We start from the raw sequence: 22,512 nt of genomic DNA, 5'->3' as shown, positions 1-22,512 counted from the left end.
TACTTTCAAGGACAACGAAGGCGGCACATGGAGGCCAAGATAAATCTTCCACAATTTATTCAACAACTGAAACATTTTGAGATGTGTCATGTGACTGCTGTACAGTGGGTGAAGCAAAGACCAAAGCTTTTGTTTTTTTACATGCACATGGTCTCGGCCCAGATGCAGGCTATTGAATCAGAACTTTGTGTATGGTACGTCATGTGTTTCCTTTTTAAAAAATCACACCGCTTGGAATACAGGCGCTGACAAAAAGCTCAACAACAACCAGTTGAATGAAATACACAACATATTCTGTTGGATTTTAAAACATAAGGGGGGTAAAAACCTGGAGAAAATGAAGTTGCAAAAATGAGAAACATCCCATAACTGGCGTCGGGTGGATGAAGATGTGAAGTATGCACATGTTAGTTTTTAAATTATTGTAAATTCTATAGAAAAACAAAAAAACGAAGTCACACACTCGGCAAACAAGAGACATTCTTCTGTGCAGGTGATCCGGTGTTCCTCCCCTTTGAGGAAATAGTGGATATTTTAAGTGTGTGGGTTGGTGGGGGCTGGGGGGCATGGTCAGGGGAGGAGAACACGGGATCAGTGCAGCAGGTTTGCAACGGGGCAGCCGCCTCTTTATACACAGCACTTCCTGATCAAGTCCCAAAATGTTTGCATGTCGTGCAGCTGCACTGGTGCAAGACCCCCCCATGTCGCTCTGTCCTACTGCCTTTGCTTTACTCCGATAATCTTACATTGACCCCCCCCCCCCCCCCCCCCTCCAACCCACCTCCCTCATCGCTGCCGCCGCCCGAACACCCTGCACGTGTGCGGGTCATGTGAGAGACCAGACTACTGGTGGGCGCACTGGACCCCCGGCCCGTGGTGGCCGCCCTCCTCGTCGGAGCTGTCGTTGTAGGCTTCCCTGCGGCCGCCCGATGTGGAGCTCTGGCTGACGTCGTAGTCCTGCAGGTCCACCTCCTCCGTGTCGCCCGTGATGATGGGTGCCTCCGACCGCGACGGCAGCATGTCCTCCAGCTCCTGCACGAGCACGTTGGTGCAGTTTAGGCTCGTGTCGCTAAAGGGACTTTTTCTCTGGCTGGGCTTTTTGCATGCACAATGAAGACTAGTTTTGGAAATGTGAGTGGCTGTCAATTGGGGCCACAGCAATTACATTACCATTACATGACATTACCATTTTCACTTCTATTTCTGACTAAAGAGACTGAAATGAAAATAAAACAATAATAGACAGATAAATCGACTACTATGCGAATACAACCAAAAAGCAGCAAAGTTCAGTTGTGCGTCCTACCGTTAGTTTCTCCGGGCTGATCCAGTTGCTGCTGGGGAACTGGACATCAAATTTGACGTACAAGTCTCCTTTCTCAAAGGGGTTTCGGTACTGAGGCATGCCCTCCCCTCGTACTACCCTCACCGAGCCTGCATTGTGGGACAGCACACAACAGTTTGTGGGGCGAGCGCTGAGAGACGGGATCGTGTGGGCTGCCGTCACGGGGGTACGTTACCTGGCTCAATGACCTTCCCCGCCGGGTACTTGACCACAATCTGTCTGCCGTCTAAATGCTTCAGCATGAACTGGAAGCCGCACAGCGCCTCCACCAGGCCGATCTTGTGGGTCATAAACAGGTCGTTGCCGTCTCGCGTGAACGTCTGAGCAAAGGACACACAAGGAACGCCAGGTTCAAACTCCCAAGCACCTCTGGTTGGCTGGTCGGTGTTGAAAGTTGTCCCGCCCCGTGGGGCTTCTAGGACAGGGTGGGCGTACTTTGGCCACATTGGGTTACAAATATTTGACGGTGGGACTGCCTATCCATAGGTGGCATCAAGCCGAACGACACACTTGCTCACAGTGCAACAAAAACAAAACATCCACGTGAAGTTAACGCATCACATGTACGTTGAAAGTTATTTCCAAAGGCCCGCAAGGCATGCTGGGTCGTCCAGCTGCGACTAGGAAGAATGATACATTGGATATGAAGATAATGTTAACTCCTTTACTTCAAACGACAACCTCAACATATTTTACAAAAATGTTGGGAGAAAGATGGCTACAGGCTACCCAGCATGCCTTGCTGCTGGAATACATGGGTGGGTTTTTTTTGCCACGGGTATTGTGTGTAGATATTTTGCCTGTGTGTTGACGTGTTGTGTTGTTGGATGGCTTTTTCGTACACGCTAGAGATTGCATCGGACTAGTTTGGCGACTCAAGCGTGCCACAAAAGACTGCAAGTACTGTTGTCAGCTAGTTTCCATGTTAAAGGTTCAAAAGAGGAATTTGGTGGGCCTGATGTGGGCCATGGGCTGCATTTTGCCCACCTCTGTTGCAGGCTAACCTGGCCTATGCTCACGGAGCACCTACAGGCAAGGCTGGGTATTGCACCAACTTGACATGACTGACCACAAGTGGAGCACCAGAAGCTGCCTGCTCCTGGGGGAAGTGGTCTGTCGGGGTGGGGGCCAAGGTTGCTCAGTCTGTTGTTCCAGTCTAGCAGCTTTCCTCAAGGCAGCAATTAAATGTGACAACGCTAGAGTTACGTTTCGGTTTGAAAGACCAACGCTGCTGATTCATCATGGTTGAGATGTTCTGACAGGTCATTCCTGAAACACCAAGTCTATTCCAAGTACTTTGTCTCGTCTTTGTCATGGTGACATCCTGGATCTGTCAAGACAACCTGCCGCTCAAGTCAAGAGGTGTGAAGCAGAGTCTGCTGGTGACTGCTGAGACAAACACGGCTTTGCACCAAGGCAGCACTGCTGTCAGACCAGCCGCGTGTTGAAGGTTCACCATGCAAAGCACCATTACTCCACAAGCCTTTGGTTCTAAACATGCCCGAATAAAGAGTGTGGGGGGCAGCCGGTGTTCTTACCTCGTGCTCTTTCTCCTGCAGGACGAGGACGATGTCGCCCGGTTCCACTCCGGGCGCCTGGTCCGCCTCGCCGCCAAAGGTGATTTTCTGTCCGTGCTTCATGCCTTTGTCCACATGCACCTCCAGGATCTTCACCTCCTTCACCACCTTCTTGCCTTCACATTTCTTGCAGCGGTCTTTCTCGCTGATGACCTCGCCTGTGGGCGTGTCAGGAAGCAAACAGGAAGCGTGAAACCAAGCGGAGAGCAAAAACACGGGCAGAGCTGTGTGACCGCGGGCCTACCTTCGCCGTTACAGTCGGTGCACATGGACTGCATCTGTTGGACCATACCGGGGGCCAGCTGCCTGATCATGATGCGCATGCCACGCCCTCGACACGCGCTACATTTTTGCACGGCGCCAGTCTTGCCGCCCTGCCTGCATATATACATTGTATATACAAATATTAGGAATTCTGTCATGAAGGAGCGTATACATGTAGAGATGACAAGGACGTACCCGTTACAAGTGCTACAAAGTACATTCTTGCTGAGTTGTAGTTTGGTCGTCTTTCCGTTGTAAAGGTCCTCCAGTGACACTCTGCAAGGAAGAAAAATATTTATTTCGAGATAATTGTCTCAGTTTCTTTTCAGAAGCTGTATTTCATCAAGAAACACCTCATTAGGCAAGTTTAGCACCGCAAACATACAGGGCTCGACAATAACGATGTACCGATGGCCCAGGGGAAGTTAAAACAAAATTCGGGCAAGTAAATCCAATCAGTGATATTCCCGTCGGGCAAGTGCACTTTGGCATGCCATACTGCCAAGAGTTTTTTTTAAAGCGGTTCTTGTTGGTTGTTGGAAAAAACACGGACTGCGTACGTGTTTTACCCACACCCGTTCTTGTTCCGCGATCAACCAGTCAGCGATGGTTTGACTAGGAAAACATCTATCATGGCGTCTCTGCCAACATGGTCTAATTCTTCAACAACTTCTGAAGGAAAACACCAAAAAGTGATGAAACAGTGCCTCCTAAACAAGTATTTTATTAGCGGCAGCAAATCAAACGATGGCACAGGTGAGTGAATCACATTGCTGTGACAATTTGAAGTGGTCACAATGAACCACCACCCATTAGATCCAATACCAAGTGCTGATTTTGCACAAGCTACAAAATCTAGCGCTTCCATTTCTTCCATTTCATTGTTTGACCATTGAGCATTTTTTTCTGGATTAAAAACACTTTAGTAGTACACAAATGTGTCTATTCAATAATGTTTCATTGTAGTGCACAACTTATAAATATCACTGCTTATTACGACTATGATGTGTAAGGTAGTATGGCTTGCCATGTTAACATACATCTCCACAATTTTTCAGACATTCCTCCAAATACAATGCATCAGTACCATTATCTGATGAATTATCAGCATATAATGATATATGATATCATTATGGCAGTCTTTTCATTTTACATGGGGCAAGTTCGGGCAAGTAGTTCTCACCTAAAGGATTCCCCATGGGCAAGTAATTTTTGTTTTTAATGTAGAGCCCTGACATACTATAAATAGTGTACTTTTCACACAAACTATTCCCACAATTTGAATGATGTGGATTGCATGAGAAAGCGGAATGGAAAACATGCACGTTTAATGTTTAGCAATATGGAAGTCTGTGTCAGGTCCAAGCGGGACTTACTTGAGCGGATGCACCATGTCCTCCCCTCTCCTCCGCCCACCGTTACGGGAGCGGCTGCTCTGGCCTCCCATGAAGCCAAAGAGTCCGCCGCCGAAGATGTGCGAGAAGATGTCGTCCATGCCGGGGCCGCCCCCTCCGCCTTCCCGCAGGCCCTGCTCGCCATAGCGGTCGTACAGCTCCTTCTTCTCGGGGTTGGTCAGCACCTCGTAGGCGAAGCTGATTTCCTTGAACTGAGTGAGAAATGTTGAAGGTTAGCAAATCATGGAAGGCAAAAAAAAAAAAGAAAAGTTATGCTAACATGACATCTCAACTCGATGAGGGCAGGAAGGTGCAACAACATGTGACTTCCTAACTGGAGCCCCTAACCTGTTCGCCACATGCCATACGTTTGCTTACAAAATCTCCAGCCAACAACAGATGTGATGTTGTGGAAAACATGTCACCGTGTGTTAACAATAGTACATAGAAACACTGAGAGGGTGAAATACTTCTTAGAAACCTTCAAATAGTAATATCTGTCCTACGGAGCCACGTACGACTGTTCCTTACTGTGGTTTTGTTTGCGATGAGACCACTAATGACACCACTAAACTGCTTGATTTTTACTGTCGCTTTGAGCGGATCCACAACCTGGCAAGCAGAGAGAATGTTCAACGTTGCCGTCTGCTGGAGAACAGCCCCGGACAAAGAGGACACACAGGCTAATACCGTGAGGACGTAAAAGCACATACACTGAGGCTTTTCACACAAAACACACTTCTTGTCCCAAGATGAGAAACAATAAATCAGAACAACCGCCAGGCACCACGGGGATGCCTCCGGATGGCCGAGGTCACCGTGTGACCCGGTCCATCTCACAGCAGAGACACTGGAAGAAATATGCGAGGGCTGTTGAACTGTTACAAAAAGATTCATTTTGCCATCACAAGACTAAAATGAATACATACAGCCTCATTCCCGAAAGTGACGTCATCGGGGTGCCGAGTAAACAAACGCTTCGAGGTAGATCGCCGACTTGGGTCAGTATATTCATCAAAATAGCAGTTAGCGCAATGACCTACTGATGACACAGATGGAACCCGGGAGATGGCCACTGTTCTTTTCAGTGATCATTTCACTGTTGACCACTTCAAAGGAACACCTTTACAAGAAGCATTTGAAAGTACTTGAAAGTACGGTGTCAACACATTTTGAAAAAGGATGTTATTGTGCCGGTACACAGGGAAAAACACCCACTACATCAAGGTTGGCACAAGACAGTAAGTCATGTCTTGTTTACATAAACACAATTCCATGATAACAACAAGGCTGCTATGCATTGACAGAGATATGTTTACATTCATCCTTGATGCGAGGCCACATGTATAGCCATTAAAACACGCTGTGAAACCCCCTTTATGCTCATTAAGAAGCCAATTTAAAACAATAAATGAAGGATGAGCAACTCCAGAGTAATTTACACTTCCCATTCTCTGTTTTAAAGGCGACCAATCTCCCGTGTCTTAAGTCCATTTTCTGAAAGTTCTGTTTCATCTCCAAATGTTCCCTCGTCCCCAAACTATCAACACATCGCTGAAATCTTGGCAATAATCAGTGTAAACGTCCTCTGACTCGTACTGCAATCTGCTTCACTTATATGCTTCACTTAAAAGCCATAGCATTTCAGTATATTCAGTATATGTGGAATCAAACTATGGAATGGATTGAGTAAGGACCTCAAACAATGCACAACGATGAGCCAATTCAAGAAACAATACAAGCAGTTGATGTTTGCTAAATACAAGGATGAAGAGTCTTGAACCAGTCATGATGTGCTATATATATCACTATATTGACACGCACTATGGTACCCATTATGGCATTGGATGCTCATATCACAGAGTACTTCGGTACATGACAAAAATAAAAAAAAAAATTAAAAAAACTCAAACTATATTAGGAAAACAGGAAGTGAACAAATGTAATAGTTACTGATTGTAAAAGTACCAGATGGAGGGGTAGGATTTAATAAGCTTAGCTTCTTCCTACTCCTTTTGGACATGTGGAACTGGGAACTGATTATGGGATACCATGAACCATAAGTGTCACTTTTGCTAATTCACCATTTGCCTTCTAAAATTAAACTATATAGAACGTAATTAAAACAATATATAGTACATTTATGAAAAGTTGATAAATCGCCCTTTAATAATCCATCCAGTTTGACCTTAGAGCTCAGACTGTGAATTGTCAAAAAATATACATTTTATGATCTTACCTTGTCGCCGGCGTTGGGGTTCTTGTCAGGGTGGTACTCTTTGGCCAGCTTCCTGTACGCCTGAGGAGATAAGGTTATCGCCTATCAACATTGGCCATTGATGACACGTGCTTCATTTCCCGGTATCACACGGAAGACAACAACACCAACCGTGACGTCACGGTCTGTGCGGATGACGCAAGGGCACGTGATAAAAAGTAAGAAAAGTAAGCTGTACACACGGTATAGCAGAAAAACAACGCATTTATTCTTTACACGAAGGTCTGAAGAACGCGCGTGTATATGATACCGTGAACATACAAATGCTATATCCACCAGATTAAATAGTTTCATGTATAATAGATGCATGATATATATATAGGCGAAATGACGATCTGAAACGGTCGCTAGCGTCATGCTAGCAGAGGGCAATAGTGTAGCTACGATATAAATATAACTGAATTTACAAGATGACAGATATGAATTTATAGAAGTTATAGTGTGAATACGACTATGACACTAAAAGGTCAACCAAAATGCTATAGTAGACATATTGCTGATGTTCAAATAGCTGCTTCAAGAATTTTGGATAAATGTGCCCAAATGCGGCGTTTGAGTACTTCCATCATTTCCGTATTTGTTTTTTTTATATATATATAAATTATTGGAACTTAAGTGCCATGTCGAAGCTTTTAAGAAGCCACAGCTCTTGCAGGCTTAGCTACCAGGCAAACACCTGCACTGTTGCTACGGAGAGGTCAGCCAATAAACAAACAAATTCACAGTTAAACAAACTACCGCGAACTTCCACTTGATGTGTTTAATGTCAAATAGAATTGAAACAAACTTAAACAAAACGATGAGACAGATGATGGCGTTTCCAGCCGCATCGTCACATGAGCATCCAGGCCGGTTAGCTTGGCGAGCTAGCTAGCGGCTCATGCTAGCCACCTAGCTAACGACGTACTTCCTGATTACATTTTTCCAGGCGACCCGGCTCCACTAAGAAGCTCGGCGCGTCCCACCGGCGGATCCGTCGGGGCCGCTCCCGCGAACTCACCTTCTTCAGTTCGTTCTCGGAGGCAGACGGAGACACGCCGAGGATGTCGTAGAGCTTTGTATCGACAACATTAGCCATGGCGTCGCTGCAGATGTTGCTTCAGCGGGGAAGGTGGACGGACAAAGACCGAGCCGGTGGAAAATGTTTTGCTCGCCTCCTGCCTCCACTTCCGGTGAGTCAACTTTGTCCCACGCTCGCTGTCGCCATCGAGCGGCTGAGATCTGGCATTGCATCCACAAATTGACAAATGTCCAATTGTGATGAGCATTTTTTTTGAAGTTGTTGGGAGTTTATAATTTTGGAATCGGTCTTTTGAATGCGTCCCTCGCTGGAAAAAGTTTGGAACATTTGTGGTGGGAACTGAAATTATGAGTTGCCAAGCAACAGCCTCAAAAACTTCAAGATTTGTAAAGCTATATAATAAAATAAAAGGAAAGACATATAAATATGCATACAGTTGGCTGCATATGGATGATATTTTAGTGTCATGGAGAGGATGAGAAGTATCGTTCATGTCCTCACCCACAGCCAAAAAGAGGTCAACAAGATCATTGTGATTATCGTTCATGTCTCGACAGAGGGGGTTTCTATTTAGGGCCGGGTGTGCGTCACACGAGGAGCACATCAGCAAAGACTAACATGTTTGTGAAGGTGACATCTTTTAGAAGGCCGCCCGCAGCGCCGTAGCAGACAAATGCATCATGGCAGCAAAGGAAAGGCCGAATGCAATCGGTTGTGCTGTAAACACTCATTGTAATTTCTCCACCGCTCTGCATCACGTTTTGCTTTCTCCATTGTTCCACATGAAACACGAATGACATTATTTACATTTTTCGTTTTCTGCCTTGATGCTGCCTGATTTTCCTGGCTTGTTTTGAACATATTTTGGCATTAAAGAACAAAAATGAGGCCAAATCTTACAGAATTATATACATATAATCATTATTGCTGCTCTATATATAGATATGCTGTTTATTTTTTAATATACTGTATTATGTTATATTATGTATTATAATGTATTTGATATATTGTTATAGATGTTATTATGCATAGGATTTGCTGTTATATGTAATATGTAATCATATACACTATAACTTTAAATAACTGACAATTAAAATAAGCTAAATGACAACATATGTGAAGTTAAACAGAGGCTGAAATAATAAGATGTAGAATCAACAGTAAGCTGAGAAAGCAGACTGGGCGGAGCTAATTTAAAGGGCCGCAGGATCAAAATGGAAGCACACAACACTGTGGAGCGACTAAGTAAGAATGCTCCAATAACGCTGGCGCAGCTTGGTGAGTAAGTTGTCTTTTAATCCAACAGCATGAAATCATACAACCAGTGGTTAAATCGTCGTCATCATCATCATCATCATCACCATCATCATCACCACAAACCCCGTTGTCTCTTGGGAAGCGAGTTGTGCTTGTTTTACATTTCACAAGAGGGCATTTTCCCAAAAATAACAGCTTCTTTCGGGGCGAGGTGGGGAATATATGGAGAGGAGAATGTTCCCCACACTTCATGTTACCTTTGTATAAATGGTTCTATTTCTTACCAAAATAAGAGTCTTTTGGTGTGCTCGTCCAGGAGTCCAGTCCTGCAAAGCTTAAAGGTACAATTTGTACCAAGAAGACAATTTCAGCCATGACGTTCGTTCTTGCAGTACCACTGCGGTCCTCAGGAGGCGACACAGTGCAGCCAAAAGAGGGCGCTAGCGCACTTGAGTCTGTTGTACTTCAACTATTTTGTTTTCCCCGCCTGGTGCCGCTCGGTCACTTGTTTGATTTCGCATGTAAACGTTTGAGACCCGGTCTCGACGCTGCCAGATTATTACAGTTAGCGACATTAGCAACTCCCTCCGTTGCTATGTTTGTTAGCGTTGTTTCACCCGCCAAGTGGCGAAACCAAACATCCTCCTGCTCGCGCTCCTGCCACCGCTAAAAGACGTTAGCCATGTTGTGTGTTTGGTTGTTTTACCAAGCGAAATGGAGCCAATTTTACGAATGTTGGGGGCCTGAGAAAGCAGCCGTAGGTGGTAAAGCGCTGTAAAGTTGCAATGTGGCATTCAGGGAGCCCAGGATTTTCACGTTTGTGTTGTAAAATCCGCCTCGCAACCATCAGAAAGGAGTTTAAAAAGCCAAGCGTTGGTGACGAGGCAGCTGAATGTTGGTTGCAACTGTTAAGGGGACACAGTAAAAGAAATAAATGATTAGAAGACACGCTATACATATACGTTTCTATATATCATATACGCTATTTGTGCACGGCAGGTGAGTGGATGTAAAAAGTCTCCATGGATTCATTGGGGTTGTCTCTCGGTCTCTGCGGACAGCGAACGTCACGTCCCGTCTCCCCGAACAGAAGATCTAGAAGTCCATGGACATGGAGCGCTGCTGGGGGTCAACCACGGAGGTGCTGTTCCGAGAGCTGTTCCCGCGGATGGTGAGGGTTCCGCAGGCTCCCGCCATCCCGCCGCCGATGCCTCCGGCGATGCCACTGGGCCCCGCCATCGCCATCCCCCCCGGCATGCCCATTCCGCCGGCCATGGCCACGCCTCCAGTAATCCCAACCGCTCCTCCGATGCCTCCTCCCGCGATGCCGGACGCTCCTCCGATGCCTCCGGTGGCTCCCCCTCCGCCTCGCCCGTAGATCTCGCAGGGGATCTCCTCGGTGACGCGGTCCTCGATGACCTGCTGGTCGCAGTCGTGAGTCTGTGAGTGCTGCTTGTAGCCGTAGCAGCTCTTCTTGTAGGTGCCGGTGGAGTTGAAGGTCTTCATGGGCGGCGGCTTGGAGAAGTCGTTGTGGTAGGACAGCTCCATGGAGCTCAGGGTGGTGCGGCTGTGCTTCATGCTGCCGCCTCCGCCGCCCGTCGCCACCGAGCCCTGCGAGCCGCAGTGGTGCTCGTGGACGCAGCGCGACATGGTGGACGAGCGCCGCACCTTGTGGAAGCTGTCCAGCTCCTCGGACAGGTCGGCCATGTCTGAAGACATCTCCTTGTCACGCAGGGAGAAGAGCTCGTAGTGCGGCGGGTCGAAGACCTCCTGGAGGCCCGCCTTGTTGAAGACAGCGGGCCGACGGGCCACCACCTTGGTGAGACAGGAGACATTTAGGTGCGGTGTACTCGGCCACAGAAAAATGGCACTCGTAAACCCGTACGTAAACACATAGGGAAGCTACTACCGTAGATTCAGGTGTACAAGCCGCAAAATGTGGCGTGCACAAGTCTGGTCTTTATTTGACGGGGGCAATCATGAGCTTTGAAAAACAAACCAACTCATTGGAATGGCAGCTCATTAGCCAATAGAACCGTCTGACTCAGTTCCATCTCACAACGTTAAACGCAGCAACTGAACACTCACCGTTATACCTCTGAATATACAAACATTGACCAAAATGAGTTAAAAAGTTTTCCATCATGCATTTTGGTTGAGAAAACAATTTCATTGGCGGGGCATAGCAAGCATAGAAAATGGTGGATGGTGCTGCAATGCTCCCTCTGTCCACCAGAGGACCCTGAGCCCAAAGCCCAGAGGGAGGCTGACGTCATTGCAGCGCTCCAATGAGTGCATTGACGCAATGACTTATGGGAAAACATCAAAATGTTGCCTTTCCCCCACATTTAAACTCATATTGTCCATGTTTGTATATTTGTCAGGTCCACCTTATGAGTGTTAGGTTGCCGTGTGATGGATTTAGTGTTGTTAATCAAGTGTTCTTTGACAGATGACGGTTATGTTGTACTGTCATAGATAAGGACCATCCTGCCATTTTAAATGGTTGACGAGCTTATTGGAGCTTGGAGTGCGCTGATAGTTCCTGATTGGCTCCTGCCGAAGAAAGCGCTATCGTCGCCTCAATGTCTCGCAAGCGGGACAGTATATCAACAATTAGTCAACAATATTTCTGAAGTAAAGGAGATTACAGTGTCCCTAGTGGCCTGGCATGCACACGACATTCCCATCGACCGGCTTTATATGGATCCAAGGATTGTGTTTCCTGTCTTCCAAAGTCCCACAAAGTCACCTTTTTCCTGGGCTGCTTCATCTGGACCAGGATGGAAATGATGAGAAGGACCAGAACTATCCCGGTGGAGACGCCGATGACCGTGCCGTGGGTCTTGGTGATCTGATGGAAGAGACCCCTGGATCGCTTCTCTAGACGGGACAGGAGGAAAACATGAATATCAAAAGTAAGGGTGATAATTATCGGTCCGATAATTATCGATTAGAGGGAATTATAAAATCATATTACATTAAAAATAGCTCAGATAGCCGAAATGAAACCGATGAGACAGTTATCGGTAGCATATTGGTGTTGAGAAGCACAAAGTTCTGGGGTTGGAAAAAAGAAAAAAAAAATCGAAAAAGAGCCTCTCTAATAGAAACCAGGAGCCGCCCAAGCGTGAACCTTCATCTGACCTTTGCAGTGATTTTCATCCCACGGGTACACGCAGTTCTGGACGCCGTTGCACACCAGCGAGTTGTTGATGCACATGTTGCTGTGGCAGAAGAAGGTGTTGGCGGAGCAGGGAGCTGCGGGCCATAGAGAACGGACAGAAGGTGGAAATGAAAACCTCGCTGAGCGCATGGTGACAGCGGTGGGGGTGACTTGTCAACCCGAGACGAGGCGCATGATGGGAACGCTCTTGAAGATGAAAAGACACACGCAATCCGTGCTGAATGGAAAAGACGCATTCAAGTTCCGCCTGTGACGGTTTATGGGCGCGCTGATGAAAACAACATCAGCATTCACGAGGGGTTTCGACCCAGCGCGCCGTGCCAATTAATATCCTTGTCTAGTCAGGCGGTTAATGAAAATATTACGCCGCGCTAAACGGGGAAACGCTTTCCCGCCTGGAGATTCACACTCCTTTGTGTGCGTCACTAACACACACGCAAACGCACTTACGCAATAGCCAACATGACCTGCAGCGTGCAAATGTTTGTTTATCTCGGAGCAATTAGCCTTTATTAGCCACGACCGATGAAGACGACTGTGTTCCGGTAGGAGAGGCATCATTCAATAAAAGTGTCTCACTGCCCCCCCCCCAGTTCCAAGTGGATTAAATGGCTCTATAACTACACAGCACACAAAAACACGTTAGAGGACCGCAAGGGACCAAAAGCGCCACACGGAGTCCATTACCTCTGCCACTGCAGCATCCAGTCCTGCAGCTTTTTATATGAAACGGTGCTAATGTCAGGCTGTGTTTGCAATCAGATTGACCATTAAAAAGCAGCACTTTATCCTCCTTATTATCATTTTATGGCATGTCATGTCTTCATTTATGGACCTACTGTATGCAAGCATATTATGGAGAAGATATCGAATGTTTCTTAGTAATTGTAGTTTGCTGCAAACCACTCTGCAGGCTTGAATATTTTCATGAAGCCATAACCAATGAGTGATGAGTAGATCATCACTACAATAATAACATTAACAATGATGACAAATACATTTAATCATGAAAAATGACATTTGAAGAAGAGGGAAGGCTGCTTGAAAAATGTTTTGTGATGCCGGTTGTGTAAATATTAATAACAGCACTCACGATAATGCAATTAGTAGCAGCATGGCACTGCTAATTGGAATGATAATCAACATGCAAAATGTAATTGTATTTCATTTAGCAATATTATTTTCATAATAACTTTAGGACATTTTTTTTTACATTTTTTACATTTACTTTTGTTATTCCTGAAGGTTGCTTTAAATATTTTTGGTGATGCTGAAGAAGGTTGAATAACTATTACCAAAATATGAAAAACAGCATTCCGTATGATGTATTTAGTAGTAAAACAAGACCGCAATTGGTAATAATCACACTAATTAACATGCAATATTTGATTCTATTTTGTTGAAGAGGGTTTAAAATATTCTATGGTTATTTTGGGAAGAGAGAGATTTGTTTTCCTGAAGGTTGTGTGAAACATTTAGAGAGATGCCGCTTGGTGTTTTATTAATGGGCGGTGGCTTCATGTCCACGTTCAGGTAGATCGCTCGTGGAGGACGGGCTCACTCACGGTCCACAAAGGAAGTGAAGAGCATGCGGAAGCGGCTCAGTCGGCTCTTCTCGTCGGCCCACATGCGCACCACGCCCACGCCGTTCTCCAGCATGACGTCGTTGGCCACCGTACTGCAGAACTTGGCCTTCAGGTTCTCGATGGCGCTGCTGCCGTCGTAGATGGCCACAAAGTTCTTCTTGCACTCGTTGGAGTGCTCCATCTGGTACTCCATGAAGCGCAGGTAGATCTGCAGCCAGACAGGTAGGGGAGAGGATGAACATGTACTGTACGTGAATGGACAGACAGATGTTAACATTAGACATGTACTGTACGTGAATGGACAGACAGATGTTAACATTAAACATGTACTGTACGTGAATGGACAGACAGATGTTAACATTAAACATGTACTGTACGTGAATGGACAGACAAATAAATGTATGAGAATGGACAGATGTTAACATTATACATGTACTGTATGTGAACGGACAGACAGGTCTCAACATTATACATGTACTGTACGTGAATGGACAGACAGATGTTAACATTAGACATGTACTGCATGTGAATGGACAGACATATGCTAACATTATACCTGTACTATACATGAATGGACAGACAGGTGTTAACATTATACCTGTACTGTACATGAATGGACAGACAGGTGTTAACATTAGACATGTACTGTACGTGAATGGACAGACAGGTGTTAACATTAGACATGTATTGTACATGAATGGACAGACAGGTGTTAACATTAGACATGTATTGTACATGAATGGACAGACAGGTGTTAACATTAGACATGTACTGTACATGAATGGACAGACAGGTGTTAACATTAGACATGTACTGTACATGAATGGACAGACAGGTGTTAACATTAGACATGTACTGTACATGAATGGACAGACAGGTGTTAACATTAGACATGTATTGTACATGAATGGACAGACAGGTGTTAACATTAGACATGTATTGTACATGAATGAACAGACAGGTGTTAACATTAGACATGTACTGTACATGAATGGACAGACAGGTGTTAACATTAGACATGTATTGTACATGAATGGACAGACAGGTGTTAACATTAGACATGTATTGTACATGAATGAACAGACAGGTGTTAACATTAGACATGTACTATACGTGAACGGACAAATGTTTGTGTCGTGTCTGTACGTGAGCAGACAAACAGATGTTCGCATTATGTGGGTATGCAAACGGACTGTTTACAGACGCGTAAGGAGACCGAGTGGCCGAGGAGGACAGGACACCCACCTTGGACTGGGGCGGGGCCCTGATGGTCCAGATACAATCCAGAGCGTCTCCGGGCTTCACTCGCTTGGCCTCTTCCACCTGACTGGAGCGGATGATGCCATCGTAGCCGCCCAGCTCAAACTGGCAGTCTGGACCAGCGAAAGCAAAAGCGACCAGTAGTTAGCATGTGGTTAGCATTTGGACCATGACGCCATTCCCATCAATAGTCCAACTTTACAATAACAATAACAATAACATCTACAATAATTAGATGTAGCTCAACAAAATCAAATACAATCACAATTGAAATGCTAATACCCCTTAAATACAATTTTATTGGTTTATTGATAGTGCTATTATGAATATTAATACAATATTAATATAATAATGAATCATAGTTGTAGTGAAAACTCTAAAATATCTAACAAAATATATCAAATAATATAAAGCATACCTGTTAAAGTAGTTTTATTATACTTGTTAGATTGTCAAAAACAGTAAAAATAAATATAATCTGAAATAATATAAACAAATAAATGTAAAAAATATTGTAATTATTACAACAAATATTTTTATTATTTAATTAAATAATAATAATAATATAATAATAATAATATGAATACATTATTAGTAGGCATGTGTATATATATATATATATATATATATTATACCCATAATTATTAGAATAATATTACAATAAATACGATTGAAAGTAATATGAAGTATAATACTAGGATATAATTGAAAGTATTATACAGTATAATCTGTGTGGAATTTGCATGTTCTCCCCGTGTATGCGTGGGTTTTCTCCGGGTACTCCGGTTTCCTCCCACATTCCAAAAACATGCTAGGTTAATTAGCCACTCCAAATTGTCCATATAGGTATGAATGTGAGTGTGAATGGTTGTTTGTCTATATGTGCCCTGTGATTGGCTGGCCACCAGTCCAGGGTGTACCCCGCCTCTCGCCCAAAGACAGCTGGGATAGGCTCCAGCACCCCCCGCGACCCTTGTGAGGAAAAGCGGTAGAAAATGAATGAATGAATAAAGTATAATAACAGAAATCATGAGTGGCCCTCATGCTGGGGCCCTGAGGGAACATCCAGGGATCTCATTTGGAAAAAAGCCACTGGAAGAAAGTGAAAGTGAAATAAATAAAAGAAGACAAACATGGCCTCAGCACTGCCACCCAAAACCACTCCCAAGAAGTTGGATGCAATGAGCTTGTCAACTTGGTGGGGGGACAAAGGAGAGGATGAGTACGATGAGAGAGAGAGATGAAGGATTTATGGTGGAACAGAAGCCGATTAGGAGAACATCAGAGGAACAATGGCAGCGGGACGAGATGGACAAAGGGAGTGCATTTCTTACAGTGTGCGCGTGCGTGTGCGTGTTGTCATGCCAGCTGTCAAGGTGCATCTCCGGGAAAAGACGACAACACAAAGCGGACGCCGAGGAGCTTACCTGGGATGGGATTTAACAGTCCGCCCACATGCAGATGGAAGTCAGGGTCTACAAGAGGAAGAACGACAATCACGTCAATTCCAGCCCGGCAGGGGTGTCCAAAGCGCGGCTCGGGGGCCGTTTAGGGTTGTCCCGCGCCATCCTAACTGAAGCTAAACCTCAGAGGAAAAGGCGGAGTTGAAGTTACCCGCAACAAAGGTGTACTTGATCCTGAAGCCCAGGCCCTCCAGCTCCTCGTCGCTGGTGAACTTGATCCACATGAAGCGGCCGGTGGACGTCACCACGCCGGGGTTCTTGCCGCCGCAGAAGCGCTCCATGAGCGGCGAGAAGCCGAAGGGACCGTCGCGGATTTCGATGTGGTCGAAGCGACACTCGAAGGACGGCTCGATGTAGTAGTTCTTGTCGAAGGCCAGCTGGATCCTCTGCCTGGGCAGCGCTGCTCAGACGCGGACAGAGGAGAGAGGAAATGCCCTTTCGTCATGTTTGGAAGGACTTCTGGATTTGGGCTCTGCCTTTCATTCAAAAGTGTCCAAAAGTGGAAAAAACCTTTTTTGAACTTTTAATGAGGTCAAATAGATTTTCCTAAAGCGTCAGAACTTAAGGACGACACGGATAGCCATGGATGCTAGCAACAAGGTGACAATTATTGACATAAAAGACCAACACTTCCTGGTTGTCGGCTCCGCTACTTCCGGTCCGGTGGCGTCCGCAGCTCATATGCCAGACTAAAAGGCAATTATGTAGAAATAATAGCCAATGATGGCCTCCATCTGCCGCCTCCCGGACCAGAGTCACCAGACGGGGTCTTTGCTGTGGCGGGCTGCCTAGCGCTCCCTGTCCACGGGGGGGCGCCATTGAGCCGCCATGTCGGCTCATCCACGACAACATGAGGAAGCACCAGCAAAGATCACCTGCTGGGCGGCATCTTCATGCGTGACGCAGCAGAAGGTCTAGAGACCACATTTTATGCTGCAGTGTTAGCAATAACACTGAGACATTATTAAAGAAATATGTTACAAATAATAATAATAATTAATAGAGTCATTAACATCTCCAAAATATCATAAAAGTATGTCATTGTGTAAATATGTAAAAGATGCATGATGACATCATGCCTTCTTGCCTGGTCCAGGCCACGCCCCCTATTTCCCTATTTCATCCCGCTGACTAACATCCCACAGGAAAGACCCCCTCCCTGGAGGAGGTGGTCCCCCAACACACCGCCCTCCGAGGAGGACGGAGAAGAGGAGCTCACCTTCCAGGATGTAGACGCACTCCTTGTTGGGGGGGTACGTGTTGGGGTAGTTGGGCGAGGTGAACACGCCGCCGTTGATGTTGCGGACCCACGTCCCGCACTCGTTCTGGCTGGGGCTCTGCTGGGCGCCATGGTCGCTCAGGGAGTCTTTGGGGGGGGAGGAAGCACAGCGACTTAGTGAGCAGCAATGCAGGAGGAGGAGAATGAGGAGAAGGAGGAGGAGAGGGGGGAGAAAGAAGGAGAAAGGAAAAGAGAATGAGGTAAAAGCAGGAGAAAGGAAAGGAGGAGGAGAAAGAGCAAAAAGAACAAGAGAAGGAGGGGGAGAAAGCAGGAGAAAGGAAAGGAGAAGGAGAAAGCAGGAGAAAGGAAAGGAGAATGAGGAGAAAGAACGAGAGAAGGAGGAGGAGAAAGGAAAGGAGAAGGAGGAGAAAGAGCAGAAAGAACAAGAGAAGGAGGAGGAGAAAGCAGGAGAAAGGAAAGGAGAATGAGGAGAAAGAGCAAGAGAAGGAGGACAAGAAAGGTGGAAGACAAGAAAGGTGAAGGAGAAAGAGCGGTAAGAAGAAGGACGGGGAGAAGGAGGAGGAGAAAAAAGGAGAAGAAAGATGAAGAAGAAAAGAAGGACTGAGACAAAGATGAAGAAGACGAAGTAGAAGATGGAGACCACAAAGGTGAATGAGGAGAAGACAACAAAGAGGAGGAATACGACAAACTCAAAGACGACGAAGGAGAAGATAACAAAGATGATAAGGAAGAAGAACAAGACCAAAAGAAGACAAAGACAACAAAAAGGAGAAGAGGATTAATGACAAGGTAAAGATGACTAAGAAGAAAGGAGAAGAAGGTCAACAAGAAGAAGACAAAATGAAGAAATGGAAGACCAAGAAGACAAACGAGAAGAAGAAGAAGAAGTGCTGTTTACCTTTGGTTCTCTGTGCCAGAGCGAGGCCCTCTTCTATGAGAACAAGGAGGATCCACGCTGAACCCAACAGAGATTGATTAGAACATCCGTGCTTTCTATTTACGTATCCATCTACCTATCTACCTATCTACCTATCTACGTATCCATCTACCTATCTACGTATCCATCTACCTATCTACGTATCCATCTACGTATCTACGTATCCATCTACCTATCTACGTATCCATCTACGTATCTACGTATCCATCTACCTATCTACGTATCCATCTACCTATCTACCTATCTACCTATCTACGTATCCATCTACCTATCTACGTATCCATCTACCTATCTACGTATCCATCTACGTATCTACGTATCCATCTACCTATCTACGTATCCATCTACGTATCTACGTATCCATCTACCTATCTACGTATCCATCTACCTATCTACGTATCCATCTACCTATCTACCTATCTACCTATCTACGTATCCATCTACCTATCTACCTATCTACGTATCCATCTACCTATCTACGTATCCATCTACCTATCTACGTATCCATCTACCTATCTACCTATCCATCTACCTATCTACGTATCCATCTACCTATCTACGTATCCATCTACCTATCTACGTATCTATGTATCCATCTACCTATCTACGTATCCATCTACGTATCTACGTATCCATCCACCTATCTACGTATCCATCCACCTATCTACGTATCCATCTACGTATCTACGTATCCATCTACCTATCTACGTATCCATCTACCTATCTACGTATCTACGTATCCATCTACCCATCTACGTATCTACGTATCCATCTACCTATCTACGTATCCATCTACCTATCTACGTATCCATCTACCTATCTACGTATCTACGTATCCACCTACCTATCTACGTATCCATCTACCTATCTACGTATCCATCTACCTATCTACGTATCCATCTACCTATCTACGTATCCATCTACCTATCTACGTATCCATCTACCTATCTACGTATCCATCTACCTATCTACGTATCTACGTATCCATCTACCTATCTACGTATCTATGTATCCATCTACCTATCTACGTATCCATCTACCTATCTACGTATCCATCTACCTATCTACGTATCCATCTACCTATCTACGTATCCATCTACCTATCTACGTATCTATGTATCCATCTACCTATCTACGTATCCATCTACGTATCTACGTATCCATCTACCTATCTACGTATCCATCTACCTATCTACGTATCTACGTATCCATCTACCCATCTACGTATCTACGTATCCATCTACCCATCTACGTATCTACGTATCCATCTACCCATCTACCTATCTACGTATCCATCTACCCATCTACGTATCCATCTACCTATCTACGTATCCATCTACCTATCTACGTATCCATCTACCTATCTACGTATCCATCTACCTATCTACGTATCTACGTATCCACCTATCTACGTATCTACGTATCCACCTACCTATCTACGTATCCATCTACCTATCTACGTATCCATCTACCTATCTACGTATCTACGTATCCACCTACCTATCTACGTATCCATCTACCTATCTACGTATCCATCTACCTATCTACGTATCCATCTACCTATCTACGCATCTACGTATCCATCTATCTATGTATCTGCCTCTGCTTGCATGGCAACCAATCAGTGGGTTGTCATGGCGACGCACCAACAGCATCTCCATTGGGTCCTATCATGGAAGAACCCTTTCACTTGAAATATGGATATTATTTACCACTCACTGCTAATATACCACAATAACACCTGGAGCCATGTATATGATCATTAATGACAACAACACATAACCCTGGAATGTGCATGAAGCATAACTCAATATTGCTGTCTAGGAAAATACATAAAAACTATAAACATGAAATATTACCATCAAAATGCAAAATGATTGACATGCATGACAAGATTCCTGATGCTTCTTTTGTCTTTGTCCGCTGATTGGCTGGTACAGGTCACATGACACTGCTGAGTGCCCGTTTCTACTGCCACGGAATGGCCCAATGAAAAGGATCCCTGTACCGCCATCATGGCCGCCGCTGAAGGCGAGCGCTCCAACACAAACGTGTTATTTGTGTATTTGGGGGGGGGGGGGGGGGGGATAGAGTCCTACTGTACTTACTCAAAGGGGGCTTGGTTTTCCGAACAAAAACCATGCGTGGCACGGCGGGCCAACTCCATAAGCGATAAAAACAAAAGTGCATTATTGCCGGGAAGCAAAATCAGCAAGGCGACTCCCCCCTGGGGGGTCATTTGTCCAACTCTTGGAGCCCACTTCCAATGCCTGCTACTCTCTGCAGTTGAGTGCAAGTAGCTAAAAGGCAGAGTTTGAGGCAAGATGTACGCCAGCGTGTTGGAAAGCGATACTTTTAATCCGCGCCGGGAGGGGTGCACAGTCAAACATGAGCGGCGGCATTAGCGTCTTCCACCCTTCTACGCACCGCCCAGATGCCGACTGTCTGGCCCCGGTAAGCCGCCACAGACCCGATGATCCCCGCTAATGTTACATCACAGCAGCCAATCAAGCGGAAGGAAACCGGATGCAAGCTTATTGGAATGGAGGAGGAAGGATCACCTGTGTTGTAATGCATTGTAATGTGGCTCGGTGATGTCTTATGGGGACACTGTACCCAAGTTACATGCGGGTACATGCGGGTGATCGATCAACCAATCAACAAATCAATCAATCTCGAAGAAGGCTTGTCCGATAATGGAACCATCGAGGAGTGGCTCAATTGGCCGAATTGAAATCAATGATGACTTGTATTCATTTTCAGTCATTTGTACATTTGGAGCGTCTGACTGACCACACGACATGCCCCCTTTACGTCCCCCACACGTCCCCGAACGCGGCTCCCAAGTGCACCAATGGCCGTGCAACATGAGCCGAGGACACGCCGGTCCACTTCACGCACCACCGCACCAGAATACGCACGCAACATCAGATCGTGGATGATTCCAGAAGCAGGTTTGGTTAAATTTCTGCAATTTCTGAGTGGAATCTGGTAATGTATTCCAAATGAAGGAGCCTTACCTCTGTGCATTATTATTCTCTCTCCTGGTTGTGGTTCCGACCCAAATGCTCCTGTTCTAGCAGAACCTTCCAGCCGTGTCCATCTTCAGAGGACAACCAAAGTCCCACTTTCTCCTTCCTCCTCCACTGTCAGGGTAGCGGTACATCCATCACGCGTGTCCCACACCTGGCGGCGCCTCCTCGGCTTGGATGAGCGGTGACAAGCGGAGCCGTCAGCCGGCCATCGTCACCCGGAGCTTGGCTTCCGACTCCCGGGGCAGGTGAGAAAGGTGGAGGGGTATGCCTTGCCTCCTGCCAGGTGAGGTGAGGTATCCAAAAAGAGAGATAGAAAGGAGGAGAAGAGATAAAAGGGATGAAGATGAGACGACCTCCTCGTCCGTGTGCGCACTGAGGAGCGCGCAAGCATGAGGAGCATTTAAAGCTGCCCAACCAGTGGATCGTCAAGCTTCCGATGACAGAGAACTTTCCTTTTCCGGTCGGCACCTTCAGAGTAAAATGACCCAATCAAATTCAATGTAAAACTAACTTCTCTTTGTGTAATAATACAACATGCTAACGTATTTCATTCTTCAATGCTAAGTATTTTAGCTTCATATTTAAACGGTATCAATTGTGGCTAACAAAAACACAAGCCCCGATGACTATCAAAATAAGGCCCTGGCTCTATAAAATATACAATATAA

The 22,512-nt window shown here is 45.6% G+C and overlaps 2 protein-coding genes and 1 long non-coding RNA gene across 5 annotated transcripts; 1 reads left to right on the top strand and 2 right to left on the bottom strand.

Moving 5' to 3' along the window:
- Positions 1-40: 40 nt before the first annotated feature.
- On the bottom strand, positions 41-8,026 carry dnaja2a (DnaJ heat shock protein family (Hsp40) member A2a). The gene is made up of 9 exons (XM_058089434.1): positions 7,859-8,026; positions 6,820-6,879; positions 4,563-4,792; positions 3,382-3,462; positions 3,167-3,300; positions 2,884-3,080; positions 1,521-1,665; positions 1,307-1,434; positions 41-1,032 (listed from the first exon to the last, which is right to left on the bottom strand). Exons 1-9 carry the CDS (start codon positions 7,934-7,936, stop codon positions 844-846), a joined length of 1,242 nt encoding a protein of 413 aa, XP_057945417.1. The 5' UTR covers positions 7,937-8,026; the 3' UTR covers positions 41-843.
- On the top strand, positions 6,970-14,309 carry LOC131139646 (uncharacterized). Of its 2 annotated transcripts, none has more exons than XR_009132280.1 (3): positions 6,970-7,016; positions 7,787-8,030; positions 13,861-14,309. It is a non-coding gene; the product is annotated as an uncharacterized LOC131139646 (long non-coding RNA). The 2 variants fall into 2 exon arrangements; XR_009132281.1 differs by lacking the exon at positions 13,861-14,309 and adding an exon at positions 8,437-8,761.
- Positions 8,912-22,282, bottom strand: LOC131139642 (neuropilin and tolloid-like protein 2). 2 transcript variants are annotated; one of them, XM_058089430.1, is made up of 10 exons: positions 21,830-22,279; positions 18,771-18,827; positions 17,852-17,998; positions 16,784-17,032; positions 16,597-16,644; positions 15,155-15,282; positions 13,889-14,117; positions 12,284-12,397; positions 11,889-12,019; positions 8,914-10,951 (listed from the first exon to the last, which is right to left on the bottom strand). In XM_058089430.1, exons 1-10 carry the CDS (start codon positions 21,837-21,839, stop codon positions 10,232-10,234), a joined length of 1,833 nt encoding a protein of 610 aa, XP_057945413.1. In that variant the 5' UTR covers positions 21,840-22,279; the 3' UTR covers positions 8,914-10,231. The 2 variants fall into 2 exon arrangements, with proteins under 2 accessions (XP_057945414.1, XP_057945413.1); XM_058089431.1 differs by lacking the exon at positions 18,771-18,827 and having other exon boundaries at positions 8,912-10,951; positions 21,830-22,282.
- Between the last annotated feature and the right edge of the window lie 230 nt (positions 22,283-22,512).

This window comes from Doryrhamphus excisus, chromosome 12, assembly GCF_030265055.1.
Source record: "Doryrhamphus excisus isolate RoL2022-K1 chromosome 12, RoL_Dexc_1.0, whole genome shotgun sequence".
Classification (NCBI taxonomy): domain Eukaryota; kingdom Metazoa; phylum Chordata; class Actinopteri; order Syngnathiformes; family Syngnathidae; genus Doryrhamphus; species Doryrhamphus excisus.
This window is presented reverse-complemented; position numbering and strand designations above follow the sequence as displayed.

What these genes read in the sequence shown, in the direction of transcription:
- dnaja2a (XM_058089434.1), bottom strand. Translation starts at nt 7,936, where the DNA reads ATGGCTAATGTTGTCGATACAAAGCTCTACGACATCCTCGGCGTGTCT. An exon ending in CCGAGAACGAACTGAAGAAG is followed by an intron (nt 6,880 to 7,858) that starts GTGAGTTCGCGG and finishes TTATCTCCTCAG; the next exon opens with GCGTACAGGAAGCTGGCCAA. An exon ending in GGGGAAGGTCATTGAGCCAG is followed by an intron (nt 1,435 to 1,520) that starts GTAACGTACCCC and finishes CCCACAATGCAG; the next exon opens with GCTCGGTGAGGGTAGTACGA.
- LOC131139642 (XM_058089430.1), bottom strand. An exon ending in GTGCGTCTACATCCTGGAAG is followed by an intron (nt 17,033 to 17,851) that starts GTGAGCTCCTCT and finishes GCGTCTGAGCAG; the next exon opens with CGCTGCCCAGGCAGAGGATC. An exon ending in GGATGAAAATCACTGCAAAG is followed by an intron (nt 12,020 to 12,283) that starts GTCAGATGAAGG and finishes TGTCCCGTCTAG; the next exon opens with AGAAGCGATCCAGGGGTCTC.